The sequence below is a fragment of the Ctenopharyngodon idella genome, chromosome 5, assembly GCF_019924925.1.
Source record: "Ctenopharyngodon idella isolate HZGC_01 chromosome 5, HZGC01, whole genome shotgun sequence".
NCBI classification, from domain to species: Eukaryota; Metazoa; Chordata; class Actinopteri; order Cypriniformes; family Xenocyprididae; genus Ctenopharyngodon; species Ctenopharyngodon idella.
This window is the reverse complement of record NC_067224.1, coordinates 19,877,208-19,905,007: the sequence shown is the minus strand read 5'-3', so window position 1 is coordinate 19,905,007 and position 27,800 is coordinate 19,877,208. Positions and strand designations below refer to the sequence as shown.

Here is a 27,800-nt window from a genome sequence, read left to right as displayed (position 1 = left end):
CCTTGGAGAGCAGACGAGATGACAGAGGCAGCACGATCGGCAAAATGTTGGTGACATTTATTTTTGTGTAAACATAATGGGCAATATATCGCGTCATCAAAAATTATCGAGGTTATGTCCATAAATTGTGTGATAAGTCGATATATCGACTATCGCGACAGGCCTAACAACTACTACTACTACTACTACTACTACTTCTTCGTGCGTATTCAATGTAGTGACGATGCAAGCTGCCTCTAAAAACAATGAAGAACAACAACAACATAGTGACGAAACACGCTCTGTAGAGCAGTTTAACTGTTTAGGGTTACTGTAGAAACATGCCGGTGCAAAATGGCGACTTAATATGTAAGGGGACCCGCGGTGTATGTAGATAGAAATGGCTCATTCTAAGGTAATAAAAACATAACGGTTCATTATGTAAGGTCTTTATACACCACTGAAAACATAGTTATGTATATTATATTGCATTTCTGTCAATAGATCCTCCTAAAATTTACATATTGCACCTTTAAAAACCCCCCACAGATTTCTGTGCTGTAACCCGCCCTAAAACCTGATCAAAATTCATCTTTAACCTCATTCTTCCCTAAAAACGACATTAACTGCGCAAGAATCTATCTTTTCTAAAAATTTTTAAATGCAAGGTAGCTTTGAAATAAGTCGATAGTTCTTGAATTCTACAATAAAAGTTAATATAATACAAAAAGTTAATGTGTGCATACTAAATTTTAGTAATGAACTAATTTATTAGGCTGATGTCATGAATAGCGTATTGCTTACATGAGTGGGGTAATGACGCTCTTAGAGTTGGTGCCCTGGAAGATGCTCGGCCGCTGCTGGAGGACACCCTCCTGTGATCGCACAGAGGGTGAGGTGGAACGCAGGAAACTACGGCTGCCTGGTCGGCCAGGCTGCTCAGGACCTGCAACATAAAAAGTGATAAGTCCTGGAAACACAGGCAGAATAGCTTAGTTTGTTATAGATGGAGAAGAATGGATCATTATTGGTGCTATAATTTCCTTTTGTGTGTCGATTAGTTTTACCTCCACGTATATATTCTACAGCAGCACGTTCCCGTTCTCTCTGATCTCTCTCTCTTTCTCGATCCCGCTCCCTCTCACGTTCCTTCTCTCTCTGATTCTCTCTCTCCCTCTCTCTCTCCACAATGGCTGCAGTGGCACTATGATGGGCAGGATGTCCTGTAGGGAGTGAAGAACAGGCAACACACAAAAACAAACAGTGGGGTTACAATAAAAAGTGCCTTTTACATTTGCTGTAGTTGGATGGGGCCAGCTGGGTTACTGTTAGGAATAGCAGAAAGATTTCAATGATGCGAAATGATTGTGAGGATAAATAAATGTATATGAATGACTCTGGCATTATCTATTCCAGTGGTTCCCAAACTTTTTAGAGTGAACTAAAGTACCCTTTGAGGCATTTAACATCCTTCTGCGTACCCCCTCTCTTCCACTTACACTGCAGTCACACCTTTTCCATTAAGGGACAATATTTGCCCCCTTAAAGTGATTTTCAAGTGCGTTTTTTCCCTTCATAAAGGCAAAGTTTTTCTAACCCTATTAAATGTGTTTGTCGAATTATGAAATTCCCTTAATTTAGTTATTAATATAATAAAGCAATAAAGTATCAATCAAAACAATTTCAATAAAAATGAATTCAGTATCAACAAAAGCCATCTTTGCACTGCATCTAGATGTATTTACACACTGTTTAATCCTGTTCAGAGGTGGCCTGACTACAATTACAATGGCATAAATAATGTTATGAGATAATGTTAATAAAAAAAAAAAAGTTCAATAGAAAAAAAACAAAAAACGAAGCGATACTTTTAAATATTAAACTAAAACCGCCAGTAGGTGGCGGCAAGTTACCGTCTTAATGAGTGATTCATTCATTCATTCATTCACGAAGCAAGTGACTGTATTTATGAATGGGTCATTGAATAATTGACTCTCGATTTGTTCAAAGTCATAGCTTTGTTCACTAACGAAACACCGCTGTGTTGGGGAGACACAACAATTCTGCAGTGGATTTCATTAGAACTATTTTGTTGCAAAATAGAGTAAACAATACTGAAAATACTGTGTTTACAACGTATGTCTCTTAATATTATCTTTTTGTTTGTAACTGTGTTATATTCAGGAAAAAAATGCATTCTTGCTTGTATAATATATGATCAACATTAAAAACAAGAGAACTCACGCAGGGTGTTTCTTTATTGAAGAGAGTTTGCTTAAAATCAATCTCTATGCACAGTCTGTGTCTATATTTCTTCCTTCTGCTAGTAAGTGCTAAATCCCCACTTTTACAAAAGGTACATTGTAAAGATTGGCAATAATGTAGCGCTAAGGCTAAGACAGCATTTTCTGCATGTAATATATCATATGCACTCTGCTTGTGTAGATGCAGTCAGTATTGACCGCAAAAGATGAGGTAATTTGATTGGATGTCATGTATTTGACCTTTTATGGCACTTCCATTTTCCTGTTTTTACACTAGATGAGGCATTTTGCCTGTTAGAAATACATGCTCAGTTTTAATGTTATTTTAAGGTGGAGTAATATTGAATGAATGGCAAAACTCAGTATTTTGTTTGAGTACCCTTCTGTCACCTCATGTACCCCAGTTTGGGAACCACTGATCTATTCAATACACTTCTTTGACCCATTTAAAACACATAAGCAAGTATTTTATTCCTTTTCCACTGAAATGGTGCTGGTTCCTGTGGGTGGGGGGAACGGCAACAAGAAAAACAATGACATAACTAACAATATAACTACAAAACCTGCTCACAAACAAACATGCTTCATCATTATCTTTGTTTAAAAGTCTTACAAGAATAAAGCTGCCTTTTTCTGTGTTGGAAGTGCCAGCAAAAGCAGTATGGGTACCAGCACCTTGACTGTTAAAAAAAGGGGTATTCGTGGAGAAGAAAAAAAAAAAAAAAAAAAAAAAAAAACACTCAAGCTTCATTTATTTTTAAAAGAAAAACAGGTATTTGTATGTACTGTATGCACTCCTGTACAAGATTCAAACTGTATGTAAAGACAGTACACAGAATGATGCTAAAAGATCAGCAGTTAATGGTGTTGTAGCACAACACTGAGACAGACAGGAGCCATGAAACAGTTCTAAAAGCATATTCACAAAGAGAGCAAATATGTCTAGCAATTACTTTTTGTTATTATGTTCTCTGTGTAAATAGACATTTAGATTGTTAAGGTCTACTCACCTCAAGACCACCTGCATTCCCAAGACAAGCTTTAAACATGACACTACTGAGCCGAGGCCGACATTTGCCTACACTGCATGCACAGGCGGATCTCAGGGGAGATGGACGTAGGGAAGTACTTGCAACAATTGGGAGTTTGGTACTTTCATTGCCTTATTAATTCCAACTAACATCCTGCATATTTCTTCATGCATCTTTAGATACAATCTATTCTAGAACATTTCATGCAGACAGACAATGATACCAGCAGTTCTCTTCGTTCTTTGTTAAATAAGCTCAACCTAATCCCTCAAAATGGTACAGAATGTGTGTCAGCACCTACAGAATTCAGCAGGAAGCCTGCTAAATTCATTAAACTGATCTGAAACCCAAGGTCCAACCCAAGCGGGTATGGGTCCAAAACAAGTGCCTCAGACATGGGTCGGGTATGATATTAATAGCCTCTGATCCTGTGTGATTTTGAATAAATGTGCTCATAGTGAATGGACCTGAGAAGACCTAAATGTTTTTAAAGTATGCCAGCTTCTCATTATTCAAAAGAAAGGACCTTTTCATTTGACATGCAACATAAAGCTGAGCAGGTTTTTTTTTACTTAGAATTGATCGCCTAAGTGAAAAAAACTGTACTGTTGCCAGTTATCGATTACAGAAAATCATCTAAATGCAGCTGATGCCAACAACAAAAATTAAATAAACTATAACTGTATATCCATTAAAAACATTCTCCCACATTTTTGACAAAGTATAAGCTACATTATCTGGCAACATGGGTTAAAACCTTAGCTAATGTAAACATTACAAAGGAGGATGAATTTCAGGAAGGAGGGCAAACCTTTACATCTACACCTGCCGTGGCATTTCTTACTTACATTTTGGTCTGTTATACCCAGCTGAAAAATTAACCACTCGCCACTGGCATGCAGGGCTGCAGGCTGTACAGATGTCACTACTTTTAACATTCAGGTCCAGATGGGTTAAAAAAAAATTGGAATTGGGTCAGCTGGACTCTGGACTAATTTTATCGGGTCTGTCTGGGGCTGAGTTTTTCTTTTTTTTTTAATTATGCACTTCAGGTTCAGGTAAGAAGTGATTCGGGATCAGGTACAGATTTTAAGACTTGTTCTGTTTTTGGTATTATTACATAGTCATCACAATCAATTCAGGCTAACTCACAAATCAGGCGAAATGTACTTCCTTTTGCCATGACTGTAGATTTAGTAGTAGCGCACTGCCACCATAGCAGCGTAGAAAATGGCTTTAGTTAGTTGTAATTGGAAGAAAGCTCTTGATTAAAACAGCAAAACTGATCTCAGAGCAGCAGCGAAGGGCGAGTTTCTAAAGCACCACCACCACCAGGACTGGAAGGGGAAGTTCAGGTGTTGGATAGGAGAGGAGGGGTGGGATCCTCACCTGGAGATATGGAGGCAGGGTTGAATGCCCTAGGAGGGAAAGGGGTCTGAGGTCCAGGGATGTAGGTGATGCGGTCCAGGGAGGGGGAACCTGTCCCCCCAGGGTGAGGTAACAGGATGGTAGGTGGCATCTGGGCTAGATCAATTATTCCTTTTACAGACAGAAGCAAAGGGCCAGAGGGTGAGCATCCACAACCAATCAGCTTCAACTTTACTTAAAGAGCCAACACCCTCTACTGATCTTCTAGGGACATCTAATGACTAAAACACTAGAAGAATTTAAAAATTTGAATGAGCTCATTAACGATGTATCAAAGGATTTCAATTACAAAAAAAATAACAGGATAGGTCAGGGCTGAAAGCTGGTTTCCACAAGCTTTTCAATCTAAGCAAATCAAAATCAGAACTAGCAACATGAAGCAATGTATTTTGGAAATTTAGACAGCTGTACGTGCTAGGGGTCTGAGGGTTAAACTCCTTCAGCTTGAATCCGCTCTATTATTATGAAACTTCCCATCATTTTATGCAAAATAATGTCACATCGGACCCAGGTCAACTTTTAACAGGTAACCTTGTTCCTGGAGATGTTACAATAGAATGCAGAGTGAACATATGTAACTAGAAAAAAAGTGGGCCTCCTAATAGGAGGGTCATCTAAGGAACAGCCCCAGCCCTGGATTTAACAATCGAATTGAACTCAATGAATTGACAGCGTGCAAATAGAATTTGTTTAAGGGTCATTTGCTTCTGACGGTCTGGAAAAGGTTGCCACTAGTTCACACAAACACAAAATCTACAGACTACATTCTTCCTTTGATCCCTTCATTCACTGTCACAAACACACACAAACACACTTAGACAATCATGCCCCTTACCTCTAGCTGGTGGGTATGGGATGGCAATGGACGGTTCACGTGGTGACAGTCCCCTCGCAACATCAGGGCGCGGTATGACCTGCATCTGCTGCGAGGTGATGTAATCATTCAGAATGGTTTGCCGAGTATTCTCCATGGTGTACAGCTGGTAAGTGTTGGGGTAACCGGTCGGTGATGGTTGCCGTGGGAACATGTACGCTGCTGAGATATACAGAGGAAAACAAGGCCGAGAGGTGAAAAGACAGCTGTTCTTGTCTTGACGTCAATGGTGCGGATTTGCAACAGTAGAGTCGAGCAGGAAATGCTATTACCTAATGCATAAGAGCAGGTTGAAAAACCAAAACACGATGTTTACCAATGAGATGGGAGTAGTGCTTTTAAGAGAGAGCCATTACTTAGAACAATCAATTAATTTTGTGTGTGACGCATGAACTGTTTTTCCTGCAGACCTGTTTGTAAGAAGCATGGTTTCAGAACAGAACTAATTCATAATTCATTAATTTTCCAGACTTAGGCAAAGCATAGCCACTTCTTATGCGTTCTGAGTCTGATTAAGTAATGCATTTCAGAATGGGTTACATCTTAGTCCAGGGATCAGATTTACAAAACAACTATGGTTGTACAATGTTTTGTATTATGTAAAATACATTTTAAAAGTGGCATTACATTAATTTTTTTGACATCCTAAATGAAATATATATGATATATATATTCATTTTTTTTTTTTTTGACATCGCAATTTTTAATTAAAATATCATAACTGGATCATCTAATGAAGACGACAGACTTCTCTCTGGTGACCTATGCCGGACTTCTTGAATCTAATTTGTTTTCATGACTCTGGCCCCTGGAAAGATCCCATTTTGCCTTAAATTACCTGGGTCCAGGACTCTGTGGTGAAAGGCGAGGCTGTGGTCCAGGTGTGGTGGCAGGTGAGTCCGGTACATCTCTCCAGGTCTGTGGTGGGGGTCAAAGGGGCTGTGAGAGCCAAGAGGGTCAGCCCCGGACACAGGCGACTTGGCGGGAATACTGTCCCTCTGGGTTGGGGTCAGTGCGCTCTTCCTCTCGTGAGAAGCCGGTTTACCTGTTGTTATACTTCCTATTTGAGAAAAATGACCAGTACAATGACCTGTGAAACTGACTGCTGGACATAAGTTATAGGAGCAATAAAACATTTTGGGACAAAATGAGAGATGAGGCATTCATACCCTCTTGCCCTCGCAGTAGGGGTGATCCTCTGGATATGGAGGTGCTGGTGTATGTAGGGGTTCTGCGTGCATTGCTGTCATCATACATGCCTGGACTGAGCTGAGCTTTTCCCGCCTCTGTGTGTGTGGAGCGCAGAACAGACGTAGAGTTTACAACAGAAGTGTGCCGGACACGCTCGGACGCCTTTACATCTTCGTACTTGGCCCTCTCGCGCTCGGGTGCCTCGATGGCAGAGTGTGAGATCTTCACTGGACTTGTGATCAGAGATTTAACATTGTGCTTGATGGCCGACGGGTTCACAGTACTGCTCTCATACTTCAGAGGAATACCCTACATAGACGGGGGGAAAAAACGATGCATGGTGAAAAAATTAGAGGGAGATGAAGAGAAATTGTTCTTATAAGACATTCAAAGCCATCTTCCTTTTGACTGCTCTGGATGTGATTTGAATGTTCTTCATAAATACATTTAAGTATGTGAAACAATAACAACTTCAAATCTTGTACCTGAGTAATGGATCCTTCCAGAACAGGAGTTTTGCGACTATCTTGGGTCTCCTTACGTGGGATCTCATGAATTGAGCGGCCCATCTCCTTTATGGTGTTCACTCCCTCGTATGGTTTACCTTTCGTGATGCCTCCCTCGAAAGAGCGTATGGGTGGGCTTTCCCTCTTGATCTGTTTACCGTATTTGGAGGCCTCATCATAGACTTCAGCAGAGGCTCTTGGAGTTCCTGAAACACAGGGAGAGAACATGTAGAAATTTCCTTAAATCTTGTATATATATAAAAAAAAAGGAAAAGAATTTGAAAATGAAATGAAAAGTTTTCTCCTGTATGTGGTTCTTTTAGCTGTCCAAAATATTTAGCATTTAAAGCAAAAGCCTAAGTAGAACCTGCATTATTATTTGAAATGATTTGCAATCCTTTATATTAAAACAACTAGTCTTTAACTATAAATATTTTTTATAAAATAATTAGATATTTTCAGGATTGACGGAAGTGTGGTGGGTCCGCATTACCTTGCATGATGGATCCCGCGAGTATGGATCGATCCTTAGACTCGTGCGGACTTTCTCTGGGCAATGCTCTGCTGATCAAACCTGGCAGAGAAAAACATCTTTAAAAACCTTCTCCACTGGCAAGCATGCTCACTTCTTCAACTCTTTTGTGCTTCACCCTTCTCAGAGAAAGCACATTAAAAAAACATGACTAACCTTCATAAGGTGCTGTCTCACGTGCTGGGTGTCCACGGGACCCCTCCATGATGTCATATGTGCGCTTGAGATCGTGCCCCATCCGTGGGCTTCTAGTGCCCTCTCTAGGGTTCTTAATAGCTATGGAAACAAAGAGAGATGGATATATTAATTATAATAAAATTAACTAAAAATATCAATAAGACCATGTCAAAAAAGAGTCCTGAAAAGCTCTGGCTGTGGCACACCATAAAAATAGAAACTCTTGTTGCACAGTTAGCAAACATGTCATTTAGCCCTTGAAATGAAGCACTTCACCATCTGACTCGACTTGTGCTGCGGTATGACTAAGGGCCAGGAATAATAACATAAAAACGATCACTTTATAACTATAACTTTAGCTTTTGACAATATTCGAAATAACAGAAAACAAAAAAAAGAATATAAAAATCATTCGTCATCACAAATATAATGCGAATATTAAATATCACACAGTCCTACTGGGAAGCAGATTTGGCTCTGACCGTCAAAAGAGAGGATGTGTCCTTTTGGGCCTTCGTAGATGACGTGAGCTTTAGAATAAGCTTCAGCTCGGCTCTTCTCTGGGCCGCTCAGGTCCTCTGTGGCCAGTTTAGCAATAGTGCCTTTCAAGAGATCCGCTGCTACATTGGACTGAGTCAGGGCAGGAGTGCCCTGGAAAGAGCAACAGTGAGAAATACTACACAACTATAAATGAACATTAAACAAATACTCCACAAAGGCCTATAATAAAAGGTACCTGCGTAATTGAGCCACCTCTAAACGTCACGCCCTCTGGGCCTTTTCCGGGTGGCCCTCTCATGTCCTGAATCTGTATGGGTCCTCCTGAGAGCAGAGGAGAGAAAGAAGAACACTGGTTAGCGTTTGGGTCTGTAGTCAAATGTTCTGGAGCTGCTTCTCTTTCACATTCATGACGGGGTGGGGGAAAAACACTCTCAAATGGTAAGATTATTTACTTTTGAGGAGTAACTCTCGATTTTAGTAATTTTATTGTAGATTTTAAGTGAACTCACCTCTGACCACTCCCTCATACTGAGCTCTGGATAAGAGACCCTCTGCCTGAGCGCTCTGTCCACGTGGAGAACACTCCTCCTGCTTAATATATGACACTGAACACACACACAAACACAATCAGGTGTTTAGGGTACATATTTCATAGGCCGCATGAGGTTTTCATAACGAAACTCGACCACAGAAAGTACGACTTGAAAGACTAGTTAAGCTGAGCTTGACTGCAGTATAAAAGTGTATTTATACTCTCTGAATCTCTCATTTGCCTCTCACCAGGTTTGGCAGGGTCTTGCTGTCTTGGCAAGCCGAGTGAGATTGATCCTCCTGTGGTCTTGACTACCTCCGGTACGTACACAGCGTGCGTTTGAGAAGGAAGGTATGTTCCTGGCGTTCCCTGAAGGGCATGGGCAGAAGAAGACACAAGTCAGAGTGGAATACCAAGAATCCATCCTGATCCTCTGCCTTGATCCCATTATAAGTTGGAAGCATTTAAACTTAGCAGAAGCACCACAAGTCCTAAATAACAACCAACAGCCTGTAGGAGCTGAATAAACATAAGGAAGCACTATCATATATTTGTTACCGAGAAAAAAACAACAACAAAAGCTCTTACCTGTGAAATGGAGCCCCCCTGAATGAAGGAGGGCTTGTCTGTAGGTTTGGAGGTGGGAATGAGGGGCGGAGGAGACGGAATGTTGGGCGGCCTGTGGCGGGGGAACGTCATGCGGACATCTGAAAGATTCTGAACTGCCTGGTTTGGTGCCGGCTGAAGAACTGTGGGAATAAAAGGGTAATAGAATGGTATGAAAAGAGGCGTGCAAAAGAGGATCGCTCTTTATCTTCACATAGTTGACAAAAATCGTTCACTCTAAAGCCAAAAGTTTACTTCAGTTTTTACATGTGCGCTACGGTGTGTGTACAGTGTGTGTGATCAATTTAATCACTATCACAGTATGCACATACCGTAACTGCACATTTTTCATAACCACGTATACTCTGTAGGCTTAGCTTGCACAAGCACCTTGAATTTCTTTTTACTAACTAGTCTGTCCACAAGATGGCAAAACTGCCCCGGCCCGTTGATTCACAGTCGAAAAAGAAATAGACGAGACAACAACAAACTACTGGAGATCCCAATAAAGACACGATAGCACTGAGCGAATCATATGTGCGAGTCGGCGCAGACCACAGAGCGTATTCGGAATTCAGAATTTTAGAGCGATATGGAGATCAAATATCATGAATGGTTAGACATCCTCTGCGTTATAAACAGCAATGGCGAGTCGAAAAGATAAGCCATGCATGCACCAACATAAATGACATGCTTTTCAAATGACACATTATCAGCTTTACTAAAAATTATGAAAAAAAAAAATGTTTTGCTGTAGTAACATTAAATCTAAAGGGGAATTAATACAAATTTTTAATACAACTACGGCTGTAACAAGCGTTCAAATGCGGCTTTTCCAAGCTGTGACGTAAACTAAATGTCCTGCTCGATATGTCCCCCCCGACTACCTGTTTCAGTGGAAATTACGTAAAAACATTGAACAACGCTGTTTCAAGGCACTTAAGTGGGACTTTAGGGCTTATTATACTAATAAATAGTTCCGTTCCTGGTTTTTGATTGGTTAATACAGTGTTAAAGTCAAGCTAAAGTCACAGTAACAGCTATGACATCAAACACCTGTTCATCGTATCACTGCAGAGCTCTCATAGCATATTGTTATTTCTGTTGCATAGCAACATTCTGTTAGGTCAGTGATCTGGAAGGACGCCACTTAATGAATTTGCTTAATAGATATATATTACATAATATACATAATACATAGTATAAAATCAATAAGTCACTTAAGGTTGTGCAGTGTTTTGAACTGCGCTGAGCGTCGTGCCTAACAACGACCTTTAGTCGTGACTATTGACAATAAGCACGGCCCCTCTTACTTTATTGCTTAAATGCAGACTCAAGATCTAGCAGGTCAGATTTACTGCTCAAAATTTCTGAGCTACTACACACAACGTACCAAACTTCTGCAGGACCTGCACAAGACCTTTTCACAAAACTGTCCAGCTTAATATGTGTCTAAAAAAAAAAAAAAAAAACACTCAAAAATTTGCCATAAGTGCAAAATAAAGAGCTGCTTAAAAGAAAGCTGACCCAAATGCAGAGAGCCTCAAACTAAACCCTGAATAAAGCCTGACAAAGAAACACAGCCCAGAGTCAAATCTGAAGCTCTTAGCACAGGAGGAATGAAGTCTCCCTTTACCGCTGCTCATTCGTGACTCACAGTGCTACTAAAAGCACTTCTTTCCTTTTCACTTCCCAGACAACCCAGCCTCTCACTCATCTCTTTTGAAATATTGAGTCGTGAACCCTCCCGTCTCCTGCGGTGTAAAAAGCATGAGTCTGTTAACCAGAGCTGAGATGGTCTTTGCGGTTCTTTAGTGCAGGGTGTGATGTTCTCATGCTGTAATAGCTTATCTGTTGCAATTGTATGTTTCAGGATGATTCTTATGCACAAATAAGAACACTTCAGGTCTAACATTACAGAAGCTTAGATCTTTACATGGTTCATCCTCTCATCCAGAGCTGTTTTAATCCATGTATCAGGCAGAAAAGTGAAAGATAGATCAAAAGTGACAGACTCTTACATTGTCAAAATTTTTTGTTTTAAATAAACGCTGTTCTTTTGAACTTGCATCAAAAGAATCCTGAAAAAAATCTTTCACACAAAAATATTAAAGCAGCACAACTGTTTTCAACATTGATAATAACAAGAAATGTTGACCACCAAATCAGCTGATTTCAGAAGGATCACGGCACCGAATACATTTTAAAAATGTATTGAAATAGAATACGATTATTTTACATTGTAATAATATTTCGCAATTTTACTGTATTTTTGATTAAATAAGTGAGCATAAGAGAATTCTTTCATATTTTTTAATTCTTTATATTTATTTGTTAAATAAAATAATACTTTTAATATAATATATTTTTAAGTTGTTTGCTATTCTTGGAGACTAAAGTAAGCACCAGTATGTGTGATATGCCTAGTTTGTTCAGTCAATCGCAGTTGCATCACCAGTAGTGGTCATGTTATTGATGTAGCATGCATGTAGGACACCGAGAGAAAGTTTTGTTTACCAGGTCAATAATGCAAACATCAATCATTCCGCTCAATCTAGGTCCTCAAAGCAGAGGTCACTGAAGACAGAAGTCTCGTGCCAAAGTTCATCATGAAACCTTATCATTGTTTCCACACATCATCACCAATCATATAAACCTGCAGGAGTGACAGTCCTACCAGAACATTCTGTTTGCTTGACGTACACTGTATTTTTTCTCTCCCCAATAGAAATATCCAGTGTGTTCTATAAGTGTTTGTCTCTATGAGAACGGTTTCCAGGTTGTAAGGGTAGGGCTGATAAGGGAATCAGTCACATGGGCTGAGCCTCGTGAGAGCTTCAAGGTTTCCTTCAGGAAGAAACTCGCTGACCTGACTAATAAAAGCCATGTATCTTACAAACAAATGTGAGTTCCTCTAAGGAAAAGCAGAGTCTGGTTCTTTATCAGTCTGCTAGCGACACACTGTCAGATTACAAGCTCCAGACAAGGGTGCTAATGACTGAAATTCCAACTTGTGTACCTGTCTATATGCATGTCTAAAACACTGAAGCAAAAATACTTCACATAGCATGAACATGTATGACTTAATGAAAGTGACAGATGCTTTTAACTGCAAAGCCAAAATCTTTAGGTCCAAACAAGACCTAAGGATTCAAAAGAGCTCTCAACAATTAGCCCAAAGGCCATCAATCAAGTCCACATCTACAATGACCCCCCCCACATTTTTAATACTATTACATTGATTTATTTAGAAGGCTTTTTAACCCAAGCGACATCCAAATGAGGAACACTGCAAGCAAGTTCAACAATATTTCAAATACACATTACAATGCCAAGTTTCAATATGATGGCAATATGCCTGTGTAATGTAACGTTCAAAAGTTTGGGGTCAGTAAGATTTTTTTTTTTTTTTTTTTGAAGGAAATGAATACTTTCATTCAGTAAACTGATAAAACACAGTAAACTGATAAAATGTGACCGTAAAGATTTATAATTGTTAAAAAAGATTTCTATTTCAAATAAATGCTGTTCTTTTAAACTTTCTATTCATCAAAGAATCTTGGAAAAAAAATGTAATGGGTGCTAAAAAATTCAGTTTTGCCATCACATGAATAAATTTCATTTTAAAATATATTGAAATAGAACACCGTAATTTAAAATTGTAATAATATTTCACAATATGACCATTTTTATTTACTGTATTTTTGATCAGCCTTGGTGAGAATAAGAGACAAAGACTGAGATAAACACTCGTAGATGACGTTTTCTTAATAGACCATTTGTATGCCTTCGATTTATATCGCTCTTGATGCTTACATCAATGAGGGTCAGACTATCGTTCTTACACTCCATTTATACTATCAATTGGTGAGTGTTAATTTTGGTGACCATATCTGCCTTAAAAACAAGATGCAGGTTTCTAAAAAATTGTGCCTGGATAGAGGGTGCAAGGACCGCTTACCTGGAGGTACACTGTACCGGGTGGCGTTACTGCCGTCGGGCTGGGGTGAGGCTTTGCTAGGCTCCCGAGGAGAGAGTCTGTATGGAGAGCCCGGTCTGCCCACTCCACCATGAGATTCCTGCTCCATCAGCTTCAGATCATATGGCATGTAAGCGAACGTCTTACCTGGGGACAGGACATAGAGGAAAGGCTATCAGATACTCACAGACATCAAGCAGACAGGCAAAGACACAAAACAGAATGACAAGTGCACATTCTAATAGCAGTCCTCTCTATTAGTGATCATGAAAACATCTTATTCAAACCATACTCAAAGTCCACCATACATTAGTCACAGGTATAGATATAGAAAGGCTAATTTAGTGCTATCACTGTAAATGCTCTGGCAAGTGAAATGTCAATGCAGGTTTTTAGAGCTACAGTCTGCCAGTCTGTGAGAAAGAGGTTGAGGAAAACTTGGTGTTTCTAATGGATATCACTACAAGAGAGTGACCTAATGTTCCTTTTGGTTGGCTGCTTCTGTCTGGCTCTATCAAAAACAGCACTGTTTCTTAGCTGAGAAGAGCAAAGTCCACTGTCTCTCTCCCGCGCATTCGACACCCTTCAAAAATCTGTTTTGGAGACCTATTATAAAGCAGGAGATGAGGAGGAGGAGGAAAAACAGGAAAAAAAACGTCTGTCTTTGCTGTTACTGTCTTTGCTCAAACTTCTTGGCATGTAAAAACCGAGCGAGAGTGCATGGGAGGATAAAACAGAGGCACTATAGGCACATCACAATCTTTTTGTTATGCAGCGGTCCATCTGCTTGTCTTTCTGTCTGTTTGTCTCAGGGGTGTTTCTGTAACCTCAATTTTGTATTGTTCATTGCTCTCTTCCCCTCAGAGACAGCTTTTTTGGTCAGGAGTTTTCCTAAACAAAAAGTGACAAATGTTCTTGGATGGGATTAGTTCTATATTTGGTAGGATGGGCAATGTCAAAATTACCAAAGCCATGCCAGTAAGTTTTCTGAACATTAAGATTATACTGTCTTTTACCTTCTATAAAACGAAGAAATAATCAGAGGCAAAAGCAATCATGAGCAAATTTACGTTTGTTAGAGTTCCAAAAAATGAAGAAAAAAAGAAAAGAAAAAAAAGCACGTTTTAATTTTAACGTTTTGACCGTGTAACTAACCAAAATGTCACAACTGGATTTTAATGAAAATAAATAAAAATGACAGACTTTACTCTAGTGATTTTGTTTGCTTAAACCCTGCCCACACTCACAATAACAACAACATTTTGTGCTTTTGTAAAATAAAGAGAAAAACTGGGTGTGCTTTCTGTTGTCTCGGTCTCCGTGAACTTCTTTCTGGAGTGCGTCACAAAAATGAACCAAAACTCCGCATATACTTGCCACACAGACATGAGAAACATTTATATAAAAAGCTTGAAATGTCTACTTTTAAATGAGCTCATTATCTGTGATGTGGTCACACACACGCACAAGCTATTCATACGTTAACTGTCCATGTGAGCCACGCGAACCTGCAAACGCCCCCCATTGCACCTCGATACAACAAAGCATCAAGCTTCATCAGGTACTTATATTTTTCATTGTTTTGAAGAACTAAGTCTTGAATTTACCTCAGAAGAATGTGATGTGATGCATGGCTTGATCCAGAGGATATCATTTCTGACAAGTCGTTCATTTTTTTCTTACTTACATTAATGATGTTATTTTTACATTAAACGTGTACACATTTACTAGTTGGGCTTTTCCCAAACTATATTGCCAGACTAAAAAGTGTGAAATCAAGTGAAACATGTCGATATATGAAATATATAAGCAGATAAGCAACGTTTCATTGCATCTAGACTTGGTATGACGCGAGGATGTTTTTATGCTCTATAATATAAAAAAAAAAAAAAATAGTGATATAAAAGTAATAGTGTTTACACGTGTTTAACATGATGAACGTTACAGTCTAAGAATGTTTAGACCAGTGTTTACTGTGAAATACTGTGTTTGCGAATACCTGCTCAAACTTGGATGTTTATAACGTGCAAAACAATAAAAATATAAAATGTTTTGTGCATCACTAACTATAAAAAGCATGCTTTTGTTATGATTGGGCAATATTATACTACTAGTGATTGATTGCTAATGTAAAATTTGTATTTTTTACAGTGACCAGATACCAAAAGTCTCTTCAAATTGTTTTTGGACGTAAAACTTTCTGCTTCAAATGCAATCAATAATTTACTTTTAATCTGATTTCTTTTGTTAATGTTGTTCCGAGTCAGTAATTAATGGGGGATTGTCCAAAATGTCTCCAAAATTAATACAAATGGCCACAAAATTCATGATCACAAAAAAGTACTTGTATGAGATTGTGTGTTTTTTTATTATAACATATTTAAGCAATATAACGATTTCAAACTTGATATTGATTTTATACATACGTTTAATAAACATGTTTTTTTTTTTTTTTTTTAGTTTATTTGTTAGTTTATTTAAACATTTATCTCAACATTATTAAGGCAGTTGTAATTGTACCAATTCAGATGTACCTTTTGTGCCACCTCTGCAGTGAAAAGATAAATTTTGTTGTTAAGGATGTTATATGGTAACAGCTCTATATAGCATCTTATTATTCTAATTGTATGTATTGATTAAATATCAGACACAGGCAGTAAATGTGGATCTTTTAGATTTTTAAGGAAAGCTGGTCTGGTTTTCTTGACTCAGTCTCGCCCTGCCTTGGTCTCAACCCCTCAAAGTCTTGGTCTTGTCTTGGTCTCAACACAATCTGGTCTTGGTCTTGACTTGGTCTCGGTTAAGGTGGCCTTGACTACAACACTACAAGCTGTTGGCCTATGAATCTACTCTGTCCAAATATCTCAAGTGGATACTGATCAAAGAGCAAAGGCAAAATGAAAAGACTTTTCAGAGGGAACGATTGCTGTTGGATTTATGGGGTTTTCTCAATTTACCACATTTGAGCGATTTTTGTGTATTCTCTCTCTCACTCCTCCTGTGTCTGACTCACCTTCTCGGTCCAGTACAGTGGGGCTGTGGGTGGTGACTCGTGGTCTGCGATCAGACTCGTTCTGGTCCAGTCTCTGCTTGTCCTCCTGCACGGACTCATGCACAGCTTTAATTTGGTGCTGGAACATTGCAAAGCCGCTCAATGCACCTCCGGGAACACCACTGTGACCAAATGGAGCTGAAACCTAAACAAACCATTCCGTAAGAGAGAGGATTCAAATGTGGCCAAAATGCTGGATTGATGTACACCAAAAATGCTCCATTAAATTAAATATTTAAATTTGTCATTTAAAGGTGAATGACTTAATGACTTAATTCCATTAATAAGTAATAGCTGCTATTTGCTTTGCAACAAGATGCTACAAGTTTATCATGTAAATGTTGTGAATGGCCAATCAGGGCCTCAGTTAGATTAAATTCATTTCACAGCCACACCAAATCGCCACAACAGACAGCCTTCAATCTGATTGATCAGCCTAGAGCAACCAAACATATTCTCACTCATCATGATTTCACAGTGTGGAAAATCAATTGGCATTTGCTGATTTGTTTGCTGATTGCCGCAGAAGCGAATCACAGTGCTTGATCTGCGGAAGTGGAGATGGAGGCAGGACTCACGTGGCGGGGTGGCTGGGCCCTGTCTCTGTCCAGAGGGGCATATCTGAATGCTAAGTGGGGGTAGAGGCTATGGGGACTGACCATAGGGGGGATGGTGGCGGCCCGCTCCTGTAGCTGATGCATGTTGAGGGGTTTGGCTGAGGACACAACCACTGAGCCTGAAGTGCCCAGCAATGATGGCTTCTCCAAAGAGAAAAGTCTGCCACAGTAAGGAAGGAACAAGAGAATAAAATGTATTAACTACTGATACTCTACTGTAAGTGACGACAAAATGGCAAAGCAGCCGGAAGTAATTTTTCATTCATTCACAGTCTATCCCCCTACTTTTGTACAATATAAATTTTTACAACCTTTGCACAACTAAATAATCACTTGGGTAAGTAAATTAAAATAAAAATATTCAAATAAAACTTGTAAAACTATGTATAACTAAGTAAAAAATGTATTACACATCATGGCTCAACATATATTGGCAGGCAGAATTAGTTTTCGTCGCGCCAGTAGTTCAGATTTGGTCGGCGAACATTTTTTTTTTACTGAATTCAACTCAAAATGTATTGTATTTTTACTGTATTCAACACAATGCATTCTCAGGGAATCGAACCGATGATCTCACAGGCAACAGAAACGGAGCTACGGAAATTTTAATTTATTTTATATTTGAATTTATAATTGAAATGTACAATTTTATAAATAAATTCACACAAATGAATTATTTTTTAAATGAAAGCACCACCTTATCCATGATACTAGAAACCAATAGCACTTTCTGTACAAACGCCCCATAATAAAACAGGACCAGCATTTTCTCACCTTTGTCGGTCAGGTTCAGCCTCCACATCCTCATCCGCACTGCAGGTGGCGCTAGAGTCATTATCGGAGTGGTGCTGCTCCCCTTGTTTCTCCTCTTTGTCCTTGACCTCTGGCTCAATCTTCACTTGCACCTGTGCTCTTTCACTGCTGGGTATGGTCATCTCCATATCCTGTGGCTCGCTCTTAGGATGGATCTGCATTTCATATGCAGAGTGTGTCCGTTCATCTTGAGGAAGCCCGTCTCCAACTCCTCCCTCTGGACTCTTCTCTACTTTCACCCGCAGCTCGCTGTACAGAGGATCCGGGCCCTTGGCATCTGCCACCGGGCCCTTGGCTGCAGTGACATCCAGGTCTGATGTGCCGTCCAGAGCTGAGCTGGGATGAGTTAGAGAGTCTGAGGTTTTGGTGGGGTCGGTTTGAGATGGAGAGGGTGCACTCTCTGTGTCCGAACTGTTATCGGGACCTGAGGAAAGGAGATGAAAGAGCGTATGATTGAGCCATCACATCCTCTTTAAATTCTTCATTCATCTGTGCAAAGAGGGCACAGAATATCAAATCCAATCTATTTCAATCTCTGCTACAGAAACACAAAGGGAGAGAAGCAGAAAACCCAAACAACCCTGCCGTGACAGAGCAGAGTTGGCATTTGAGGTCACCATCGCTGCACGCGGCATCATGCAATCAAGCTAATGCACTTCTGGACCGCAAACATCCTTTGGCTAATCACTACCTTGACACTCCTACCACGTGAAACATCCACCAGGGCCACAGGAAGTGCTACATATAAAATACATGTAACTTTGCATACACACTACCATTTGATTGCTCCTGTGATTAATGCATATTGAAAGTCTTTTATGCTTACCAAATTGTTTGATTGAAAATACAGTAAAAACAGTAATATTGTAATATAAACAGTAATAATAAAATTTCAAATAACTTTCTATTATATTTTAAAATGTAATTTATTCCTGTGATGGCAAAGCTGAATTTTCAGCATCATTACTCCTGTCTTCAGTGTCACATGATCCTTTAGAAATCATTCTAATATGCTGATTTACTGCTCAAGAAACATTTCTTATTATTATCAATGTTGTAAACAGTTGTGCTGCTTAATATTTTTGTTGAAACAGTGGTGCGTTTTTTTTTTTTTTTTTTTTATTATTTTTAACAGGACTCTTATGTGTAGAAAAGTTCAAAAGATCACTGACATTATAAATGTCTTCACTGTCACTTTTGATCAATTTATTGAATCTTGTTATATATAACCACCAGGCAAAAGTTCACTAACTTACATCTCCACAGGAACAGGCATAACACATATAAACACACAGATGTATTCCACCTGCCTGCAGGTTGCAAAGAGCCAAGTTGTCCTCAAGAAAGCCAAAGAAGCAGCACACAACCAACAACTAGAAAGCAACTATCCTTCTCTCCCTCCTCCATTCCCTGTCTGAAAATGACTCCTCTCCATCATCTATAATTCCTTCCTCCTCTTGCTGTGCGGAGGCTCTCTGCCACTCTCACAGTCTATCTGGTTCTCTGTGTCTCTCTCAGAAAGCGATGGAGAGTGATGAAGGCTAACCTGCTTGGCTCCAGGAGTATGTCAGCAGAAAGAAAAAAAGCAGAAAGAGCGAGGTTTGAGGGAAGGAGAGGAGGGAGAACAGAAGACAGCAGAATCTAGCACATGTAGCTTTCCAAGTAACCAAGGAAAGCAGACCAGGGAAGCAGCCTTGCAGCTTTCGGTTTTTGCAAAGAGAATCTATGGAATCTGGAATTACGCAAATCAAAAAGGAAAGGGAATACCATTAAAAAGTTTAGGGTCAGTAAGTTAAAAAAAATTAATATGGCAGGGATTTATTTAAATTAATCATAACTGACAGTAAATATTTTTACATTATTTAAGAAAAAAAGCCATTTCAAATAAAAGCTCTTCTCTTGAACTTTCTAACTATCAAGAATCCTGAAAAAAAATGTATCACATTTTTCACAAAATTATTAAGCAGCACAACTGTTTTCAACATTAATAATAATAAATGTTTTTTGAGCATGAAATCAACATATTAGAATGATTTTTGAAGGATCATGTGACACTGAAGACTGGAGCAATGATGCTGAAAGTTCAGCTTTCAGCTTTTCCATCACAGGAATAAATTACCCTACACAGTAGTCTAAGATGGGGTAGAGAAAAAACAGACAATCACTAGGAGAAAGAGGGAAATGAGACAGAGCTAATAATTGTTATTGTTCTTTAATTTGATTGTACAAGTGTAATTTCAAAAGTGCTGATATGAAATGTTGCACTGTTTTTGCAGTGTTTCAGACAGACATTGCTAGGCCTGAACTGGCTGATTTTCTATTTGTTTAAAATTCATGTTACTCAATATGAATTTCTTGTTTATAGAATATCCCAAGGAATATCTCAGCTTAGTTTCTCCCAAGGTTTTTTTTTTATGTCACCAGACTTTGGGTTCTTTGCTACTGTCACCTTTTGGTTTGCTTAGATGGGGACACTAAATATTCTGCAATATTATTACCATTAACCAGATAATAACATTATTTTATCGTTCTGCTTAAGATTTTAATTTGCAAACAAGCAGAGATGGTCTCCAAAACGTGTGCAGCACTTCATTCACGATTGAGGCAGGTGGAGCTACTGTATGAGGTTTTGCCGACAGTTTGAGGATCCACTCGAGTTACGAGGTTTATTCACAAGCTCGTAGTATAAAGATTAATTCAAGCTCTGGTATGAAGTATAGGCTAAAAAAATAAAAAATAAATTAAAAAACGTTATTAACAAGTATTTTTTTCCAATCAAACCATTTTCGGAACAATAATGTTCCAGAAGGAAAGCAGAACAGAAATATTAAAATACTGATACTGCTCAGAGTGAACGGTTTGAATTTTTTTCATTTTTAAGCCCTGTTAATGACTTGAATGCACTGTCACTATTGGATGAGAACCAAACTAAGCTGGATGATAACATCACTGTTTTCTCCAGAGTTGCTTTATAGATGAATTGAAACCATTCCATAACTGACAAACTTTACATAGTTATTGAACTGAACTGAATCAACGCAAATGATTTCAACTGAATAATGACTGTTTACTAACTTTTTAGAGCTGCTCTACAGCAGAATTGAATTCTGTTTGCATCACTGAACTATTTTCCTGTTTATCACGGTAAAGCTGCTTTAAAAACAATCTGTATTGAATAAAGCGCTATATAAATAAGACTTGACTATCACTCACAACAGTACCTGAATAACAGCACACTCAGCAGAAGCACTCTGATTCCTTTAAGCACACTTTTTTGAGGCTTTAACCAGGGAACGCTTTCACAAGAGTGAGAATGGCAGGCAGAATTAGTACAGATCTTTTATCCCTTCTGCACATTCCCTCTATTTTAACTCTCTTTTCTTTGTGTTTCTGTCTAATTCACTCATTTTCTTTCCCTTTCATCCTTCTCCCCCACCCGACTGGTTCTCTTTTTTTCCCCTGATTCTCACTCATTAAGCGTACAGACACAAGTAGAGGGAGGATGTTGACCTCTGTGGCAGTGCAGCGCGGTCTGGGGTTTTGCTGTCAAATCTAATCAAACGCACTGCAGTCAGACAGGTCAGCACACTGCACTACTGCTCTCTCACTCTCATCCCTCTCTTTCTGTGTCAGTCTGTTTCTGCTCTCTTTACATTACAGCCCCACTGCTTCTCTTCCTCTCTGCTTGATCGGACTCTGGGCTCATGGGTCACAGAGAAACAGACTGACAGTGATGGGTTTTAAGGGTGTTTGTTTAAGCATTAGAGCTTATGTTGGAAGCAGCGGCTGTAAAAGAGTTCAAACCACAAAGAGAGATCCTACCGTCACTCTCCTCGTCCTCATCAGGCGCAGGATCGCTCTGTGATGAGTCTCGATTTCCACGGAGCCGGGAACCCTGCACACAACAACATGAGGAATAGTTTACAACAGTTTATACCACAATCATGTGTATTCATAAAGACATTTCACAGTTTTTTTGTTTTCCTAAGACACACTTTCTGTGTAACTACTTTCTTACACTTTTTCAGCATTATGCATAAAAACAGCCAAAGCAACTGTGACTAGTAAGAAAAAGTTACTTTTGAACTAGTTTTTCAGTAACTAGGAGAGATATTAGATAAACACTATCATTCAAAAGTTTGGGGTCAGGAAGGTTTTTTTTTTTTTTTTTTTTTTTTTGAAAAATTAATTTTATTTAGCAAGGATGAGTTAAATTCAAAAGTAAAGTAAACAGTAAAGACATTTATTATGTTACAAAAGTTGTTTATAATGCTTTTCTTCTGAACATTTCTATTCATCAAATAATCCTGAAAAAAAATTATTACTGTTTCCACAAATATCTTAGGCAGCACAACTGTGCTCAACATTGATAATAATAAGAAATGTTTCTTGAAAACCAAATTAGCATATTAGAATGATTTCTGAAGGATCATGTGACACTGAAGACTGGAGTAAAGATGCTGAAAATTCAGCTTTGCCATCACAAGAATAAATTACATTTTAAAACATTAAAACAGAAAACGGTTATTTTAAATTGCAATAATATTTTATAATATTACTGTTTTTACTGTATTGTTAAATAAATGCACAACTTCTTTCAAAAAGACCCCAACCTTTTGAAAGGTAGTGTAAATATTTAGATGTAGAGTCGTGATTGTGATCATTTTTAGTATTTTAAAATATATAAGATATCAACAAATTACTAAAATATAAATAAGTATTATCTATAGTAAAATATCAGTTATCCAATGTGAACATTTCAATGAAGCAGAAACTGATCCACAGAAGTGTCTTCAGAAACACTTAAATACATATAAATATGTTGGCCAATAAAGGAGATAAATCACTGTTCAGATATTTCAACCATTAATGGGAGTGTTTGGATGTAGCAGATTTATTCAATGAATGCTAAATCTGTACTTGTACCTTGTGTTGCCGTAGAAGATTGTCTAGGTTGTATCGTCTCTTGTTGTTGAAGTAAAAGTTCTTACATTGAGCTTCACTCTTAGTGCCTACCATCTTAGCAATGGCTGACCAGTTCCTACCATGTTCAACTAGCCCTGTGCACAAGAGAAAGAGAGAAAGATTATGAATGAAGAGAGAAAAGTCACCTTCCACCAACTGCAACAAAACCCTTAGTGTTTAAAATGTTTAAAAGCATTACTGATAGTTATCTGACTGGCTGGATGGTGCCTGTTATTAACCACAAGAACATTCAATAAAGGTCCCATGATAACATGAAGACCATCTTTCCTCCAGAGGCACTAAACACATCTAAACATGAAATATGGCTGGGTTTCAGTAAAAATGACTGTGCCACTCTAGCTGAACACCTGATGAGCAGAATCAGCCTGATTTTTGAGCATCCAACAGGAAGAAACAGTGATGATTACTTCAGGTTGCACTAATAACAAATTAATTATCAATATTAGGTCAAGAAATCAGAAAGGATTGTTATCCATGGGTACCTTAACAACAGTTGCATTTACTCTCTGTTGGTCAGTGTGGCTAATTCATGTGACCAGATCCACTTGAATCTGATGTGAAATCTGCATGTGGAAAGCTGTCACTTTCAAGCTAAATTCCTAATTTTGAAATTTGAAATGACTCAATTTCAAACTCTTAACTCTAAACTGCTTGACAACAGTATATAGACGACATATCTACTGGAACAGTAAAAGAGGTTTCTTCTGCCATTTTTCAGGTTCTTAAAATGTCCCAATTTGCTGGCAAATTAAAATGAAAAAATTGTGTTGTGTAAACTGACTTTACCCTGTAAATGTGTGTAATTTGTATTTGTCCATTCAAGGTGTGTCATAGTATGCATTCATGTGTGCCAGCAGCAGTTGTCAGTTTTAGTGAAAAAAAAAAAGAAAAAAAAAAAAAAAGATTCACATTGAATAAACACATTGTGCTATAAACACTGTGTTCATATTTTATGTGTCATACTTTAAATGATCCCCAGAAAGTAATCGAGCTACACAATCAGCACAGAAACCAAATTAAGTCTGTGATACTGTGTGCCTTTGCACTTACAAGGAAAGTTTGGACCAGATCAGAGCAGTTCACATGTCACTGATCACTGCCATGATCACGAAAGCCCACACCACCAACTGCCAACCGAGATATTCCAACTAGCTAGATGTTCTCAGACACCATGAGGACGGTAAACAGTGCCAAATACTCAAGAGGCTGTGACGCTCACATGCACTAATTCCCAATGATATTTATCATCAGTACATTACAGCAATTGTTCAAAGAAAACAAATACCCTAAAGACTTGTTATGCAACTAAGCAATTCTAACAGAAATCCAAGCCCGAAATGAAGTTATCAACATTGTATTTGAACTAATGCTCAACAAGCCAGGATGGAAGAACTAGATGTCTTGAAATGACACAGGTTTAAATAGTTTGTCATTTGTCAAGTCCCTGCATAAAAGTGACACTGCACTTGAGTGAATCTGTAATCACTTGTCCAAGAAGTTAGCCACAGTGTGCTGGAAAGGAGACCACAACTAGCACCTAGACTCATAATGAAACTGTGTGTGGTGTACTGAATGAGTACTGAATGAATCACTGCAAACATCAACCATCTTGAGCCGCAGTGGTTTATGGCACAAGCTGACCTTGATTCGGCTCTACATAAAGCTTCTCTCTGTTATCTCGCTCCACTGACATTGTGCGACAGAGTAAAACCTGTTTAATACAAACAAGCAAGAATGTGCATGATTTAATAAATCATCAAACTAAAGAACTTCCGAACTTTAATGCCGCCTGTTTCAGAAAACAGTACAGAGCCTCTCATGTCTGCACAGCAGCTACAGTGATTCATGTCAGAATATAAAACACCACTCAGTTCCTCCAAACAAATATTGAAACTCAGTGTGCAGTTCTCCTAGTCCTGAGCCAATCATGTTAGACTGTCCTCCAATTAAACTGAACTGTGCAGTGACACTGAAGGCTCACCAGAGGTCTGTGCGAAAGATACAGGGAGAAACACACACACACCTTCATGTTTGTTCCTCAGTGGACTGAACTTCCCCTCTACTAAAGAGAAGATGAAAAAGAGCACAAAGAAAGAGGAAGCAAAAGGAATGCACTCAGATGACCGCAGTCTGACCTGAAAACACTTCTCCAAGCTCTGATGCTTTAAAAAGCTCCGGCGGTAGTTTGTTTGTTAATGTGTCTGAGAGTGAATTTAATTTTTTAGTAATGCAAACACTCACTGCACTTAAATTTGTTTATCTGTTAATATACTGTATGTGTGTGTGTAAATTTGCTTAATGCAAAAAACATAAGTGTGCCTTCAATATCTTATAGTATATGATTAGTATATGTTAGAGGTCTCAGAAGGGCTGATCAACAAATTTACAAACAATGCTTCACAAAAGTTTTTGTGATAAGGTAAATAAAAAGAATTTTAAAAAGAAGTTTTTTTAGACAACCTCTATTTTTCACTGTCCTCCTTTCCAGGACATTAATGCAATCAGTCAAAAACAAATACCAACCAGAAAATAAATTCCACTGTTTGATTCAGTGCAAAAAGAGGAAGCCTCTTTTTCTTGGTCCATTTCTGCTGTCACACTGACAACAACTTTGGAAACTGAAGTGTGCAGCTGAACCTAGGCCTGTTCAAGAGAATCTTGTGAAAGCTCAAGATCAAGATCAAGTCCAAGCAATATTTCACCAATAATTAAAAAAAAGTTATATTTTTCTTGAAGAAAATGAAGCACATTTTAGGACCATTTAGATTTAGCACATTTCTCTTCCGCATTCTCATTCCTAATAAAACTAATAACAATAATAAATCTCATTACTGCAATGTAAGGAAATTATGCTATATATCTGATCTGCAAACTATTTACACACCATGATAATACAGTCAAACCAAAATTTATTCAGACACCTTGACCATTTCATTAATTAATACAGTTTATTCACTATAGTAAAAAAAAGAAAAAAAGAAAAAAAAAAGGTAATAAAATATGACAAGATCTCAGAGTTAAACTGTGTGAGAAAAAAAAAATATCTTAATTATGTCAGATAACACTTAAGCAAAACATGGTCAGGTCAAAGTGTCTGAATAATTTTTGGTTCCAAATTTATCAATTTTACTGGTAGTCCACTGTATGAAGAATTGTTGGGTATAATATGTACAGTTTACTTTATTTTGCTATCCTCACTTATATAAATGAACTATAGTGTCCTGCACCCACTAGTAGAAATATATCAAAAATATAAAAAAATGTCTGAATAATTTGGTTTGACTGTATCTGTTGTACTGCCTGTAACTATACTGATAAAAAGAAGATATTGTAATAGAAATGTTTTATGTTTAATATCTTAATATAAAAGAGATTCCTTGTTGAGAATAATGGTCATACTGGTAATTTAGTTGCATTTCATGTTTTGACGACAAATATCAAATATACAAATATCTGTAATGCTGGAAATGCACGTGTAAGACATGCAGATGAACATGGCTGACCAAGGAAGCGCACAACTCGTCTGTGCTGGATAAACAATGCAATGCCTTTAAAAATTGGAAATTGAAAATTTGAATGAGTAACATACAGACATAAATGGGTAACTTAAAATAGTAAATTTATTATTTATTAATTAATTAACTCTATTTAAATATACACTGCCATTCAAATATTTGGGGTCTGTAAGTCTCTTATGCTCACCAAGAATGTATTTATTTGATCAGAAATAAAGTAAAAACAGTAATATTGTGAATTACTACTACAATTAAAAATAACCATTTCAATATATTTTAAAATGCATTTTATGGCAAAGCTGAATTTTTTTAGCAGCCATTAATCCAGTCTTCAGACACATTTCTTATGATTATAAATCTTGAAAAAAGTTAACAGCTGCTTAATATGTTTTTTTTAAACCGATATCCAGGATTCTTTGATGAATAGAAAGTTCAAAAGTACAGCATTTATTTGAAATAAAAATCTTTTGTAACATTATTAATTTCTTTACTGTCACTTTATCAATTTAATGTATCCTTACTTTTAAATATGTAGTGTATATTTATATACGATATAAATTTGCATTGCATTAATGAGAACAATAATTTTTTTGCCTTACAGTAATAAGAATTTTGTGGAAAATGTGATAAACTGTCATGAAATAATACCATAATCGTCCAAAAACAAGGCTTCAGTTTCTTCCCGTTTAATTACGAGGTGACATGTGACCTGGACATGTTTTCTGTGAGATCCAAAAAGCTTTCATTAAACTTTAAACTCAGAGCAAAACATTTGCCCTCTGGACTACTCCTGTCATTCTTTCACTGTGTTTAGAGGTGAATGGTCGTCTTGTAAAGTTTCTAGTGTGTCAAACAGTCACAGTTACTTCAGTTTCTGATCTGAATAATCACTACAAAGAGGATGCTCACAAATGCAACCCCAACCAACTTCCCCAACACAGGAAAATATGCAAAACCACAAAGACATAAAATAAGTAGAGCACAAGCGAGATGAAATGTTTGTGCATGTGTGAAGATTGAGCCAACTGAGAACCAGAGAAGGAGTGGGGGAGGGAGATGAAGTAAAAGTCAAGCAGTACCTTTTTTGGCGATCTCCATCTCATCCTCTGTCCAGCGAGACGTCTCTCCAGCTTCAACCGCGCCTGTAGCGACACACACCGTCAGCGTCAGTGAGGGAAAACTCGGGCAGCGCTACACGACACGGCTCATCTCGCACC

The 27,800-nt window shown here is 38.1% G+C and overlaps 1 protein-coding gene across 16 annotated transcripts in view; it reads right to left on the bottom strand.

The window, feature by feature from the left end:
* The window catches only part of ncor1 (nuclear receptor corepressor 1), an 86,789-nt gene that overhangs the window by 9,261 nt on the left and 49,728 nt on the right, over window positions 1–27,800 (bottom strand). For 11 of the 16 annotated variants that reach the window (XM_051895629.1, XM_051895628.1, XM_051895632.1 and 8 more), the window contains 21 exons: window positions 27,663–27,725; window positions 23,009–23,142; window positions 21,905–21,977; window positions 18,044–18,506; window positions 17,231–17,429; window positions 16,614–16,797; window positions 13,583–13,747; window positions 9,604–9,764; window positions 9,264–9,384; window positions 8,993–9,088; window positions 8,719–8,804; window positions 8,465–8,633; window positions 7,962–8,081; window positions 7,767–7,847; window positions 7,253–7,479; window positions 6,746–7,076; window positions 6,415–6,636; window positions 5,538–5,738; window positions 4,664–4,813; window positions 1,047–1,202; window positions 784–925 (listed from right to left, as the gene is read on the bottom strand). In XM_051895629.1, coding sequence (XP_051751589.1) covers window positions 784–925; window positions 1,047–1,202; window positions 4,664–4,813; window positions 5,538–5,738; window positions 6,415–6,636; window positions 6,746–7,076; window positions 7,253–7,479; window positions 7,767–7,847; window positions 7,962–8,081; window positions 8,465–8,633; window positions 8,719–8,804; window positions 8,993–9,088; window positions 9,264–9,384; window positions 9,604–9,764; window positions 13,583–13,747; window positions 16,614–16,797; window positions 17,231–17,429; window positions 18,044–18,506; window positions 21,905–21,977; window positions 23,009–23,142; window positions 27,663–27,725 — 3,544 coding nt within the window. The remainder of the gene's footprint in view (window positions 1–783; window positions 926–1,046; window positions 1,203–4,663; window positions 4,814–5,537; window positions 5,739–6,414; window positions 6,637–6,745; window positions 7,077–7,252; window positions 7,480–7,766; window positions 7,848–7,961; window positions 8,082–8,464; window positions 8,634–8,718; window positions 8,805–8,992; window positions 9,089–9,263; window positions 9,385–9,603; window positions 9,765–13,582; window positions 13,748–16,613; window positions 16,798–17,230; window positions 17,430–18,043; window positions 18,507–21,904; window positions 21,978–23,008; window positions 23,143–27,662; window positions 27,726–27,800) is intronic. The other 5 variants (XM_051895636.1, XM_051895641.1, XM_051895630.1 and 2 more) reach the window with 4 other exon arrangements.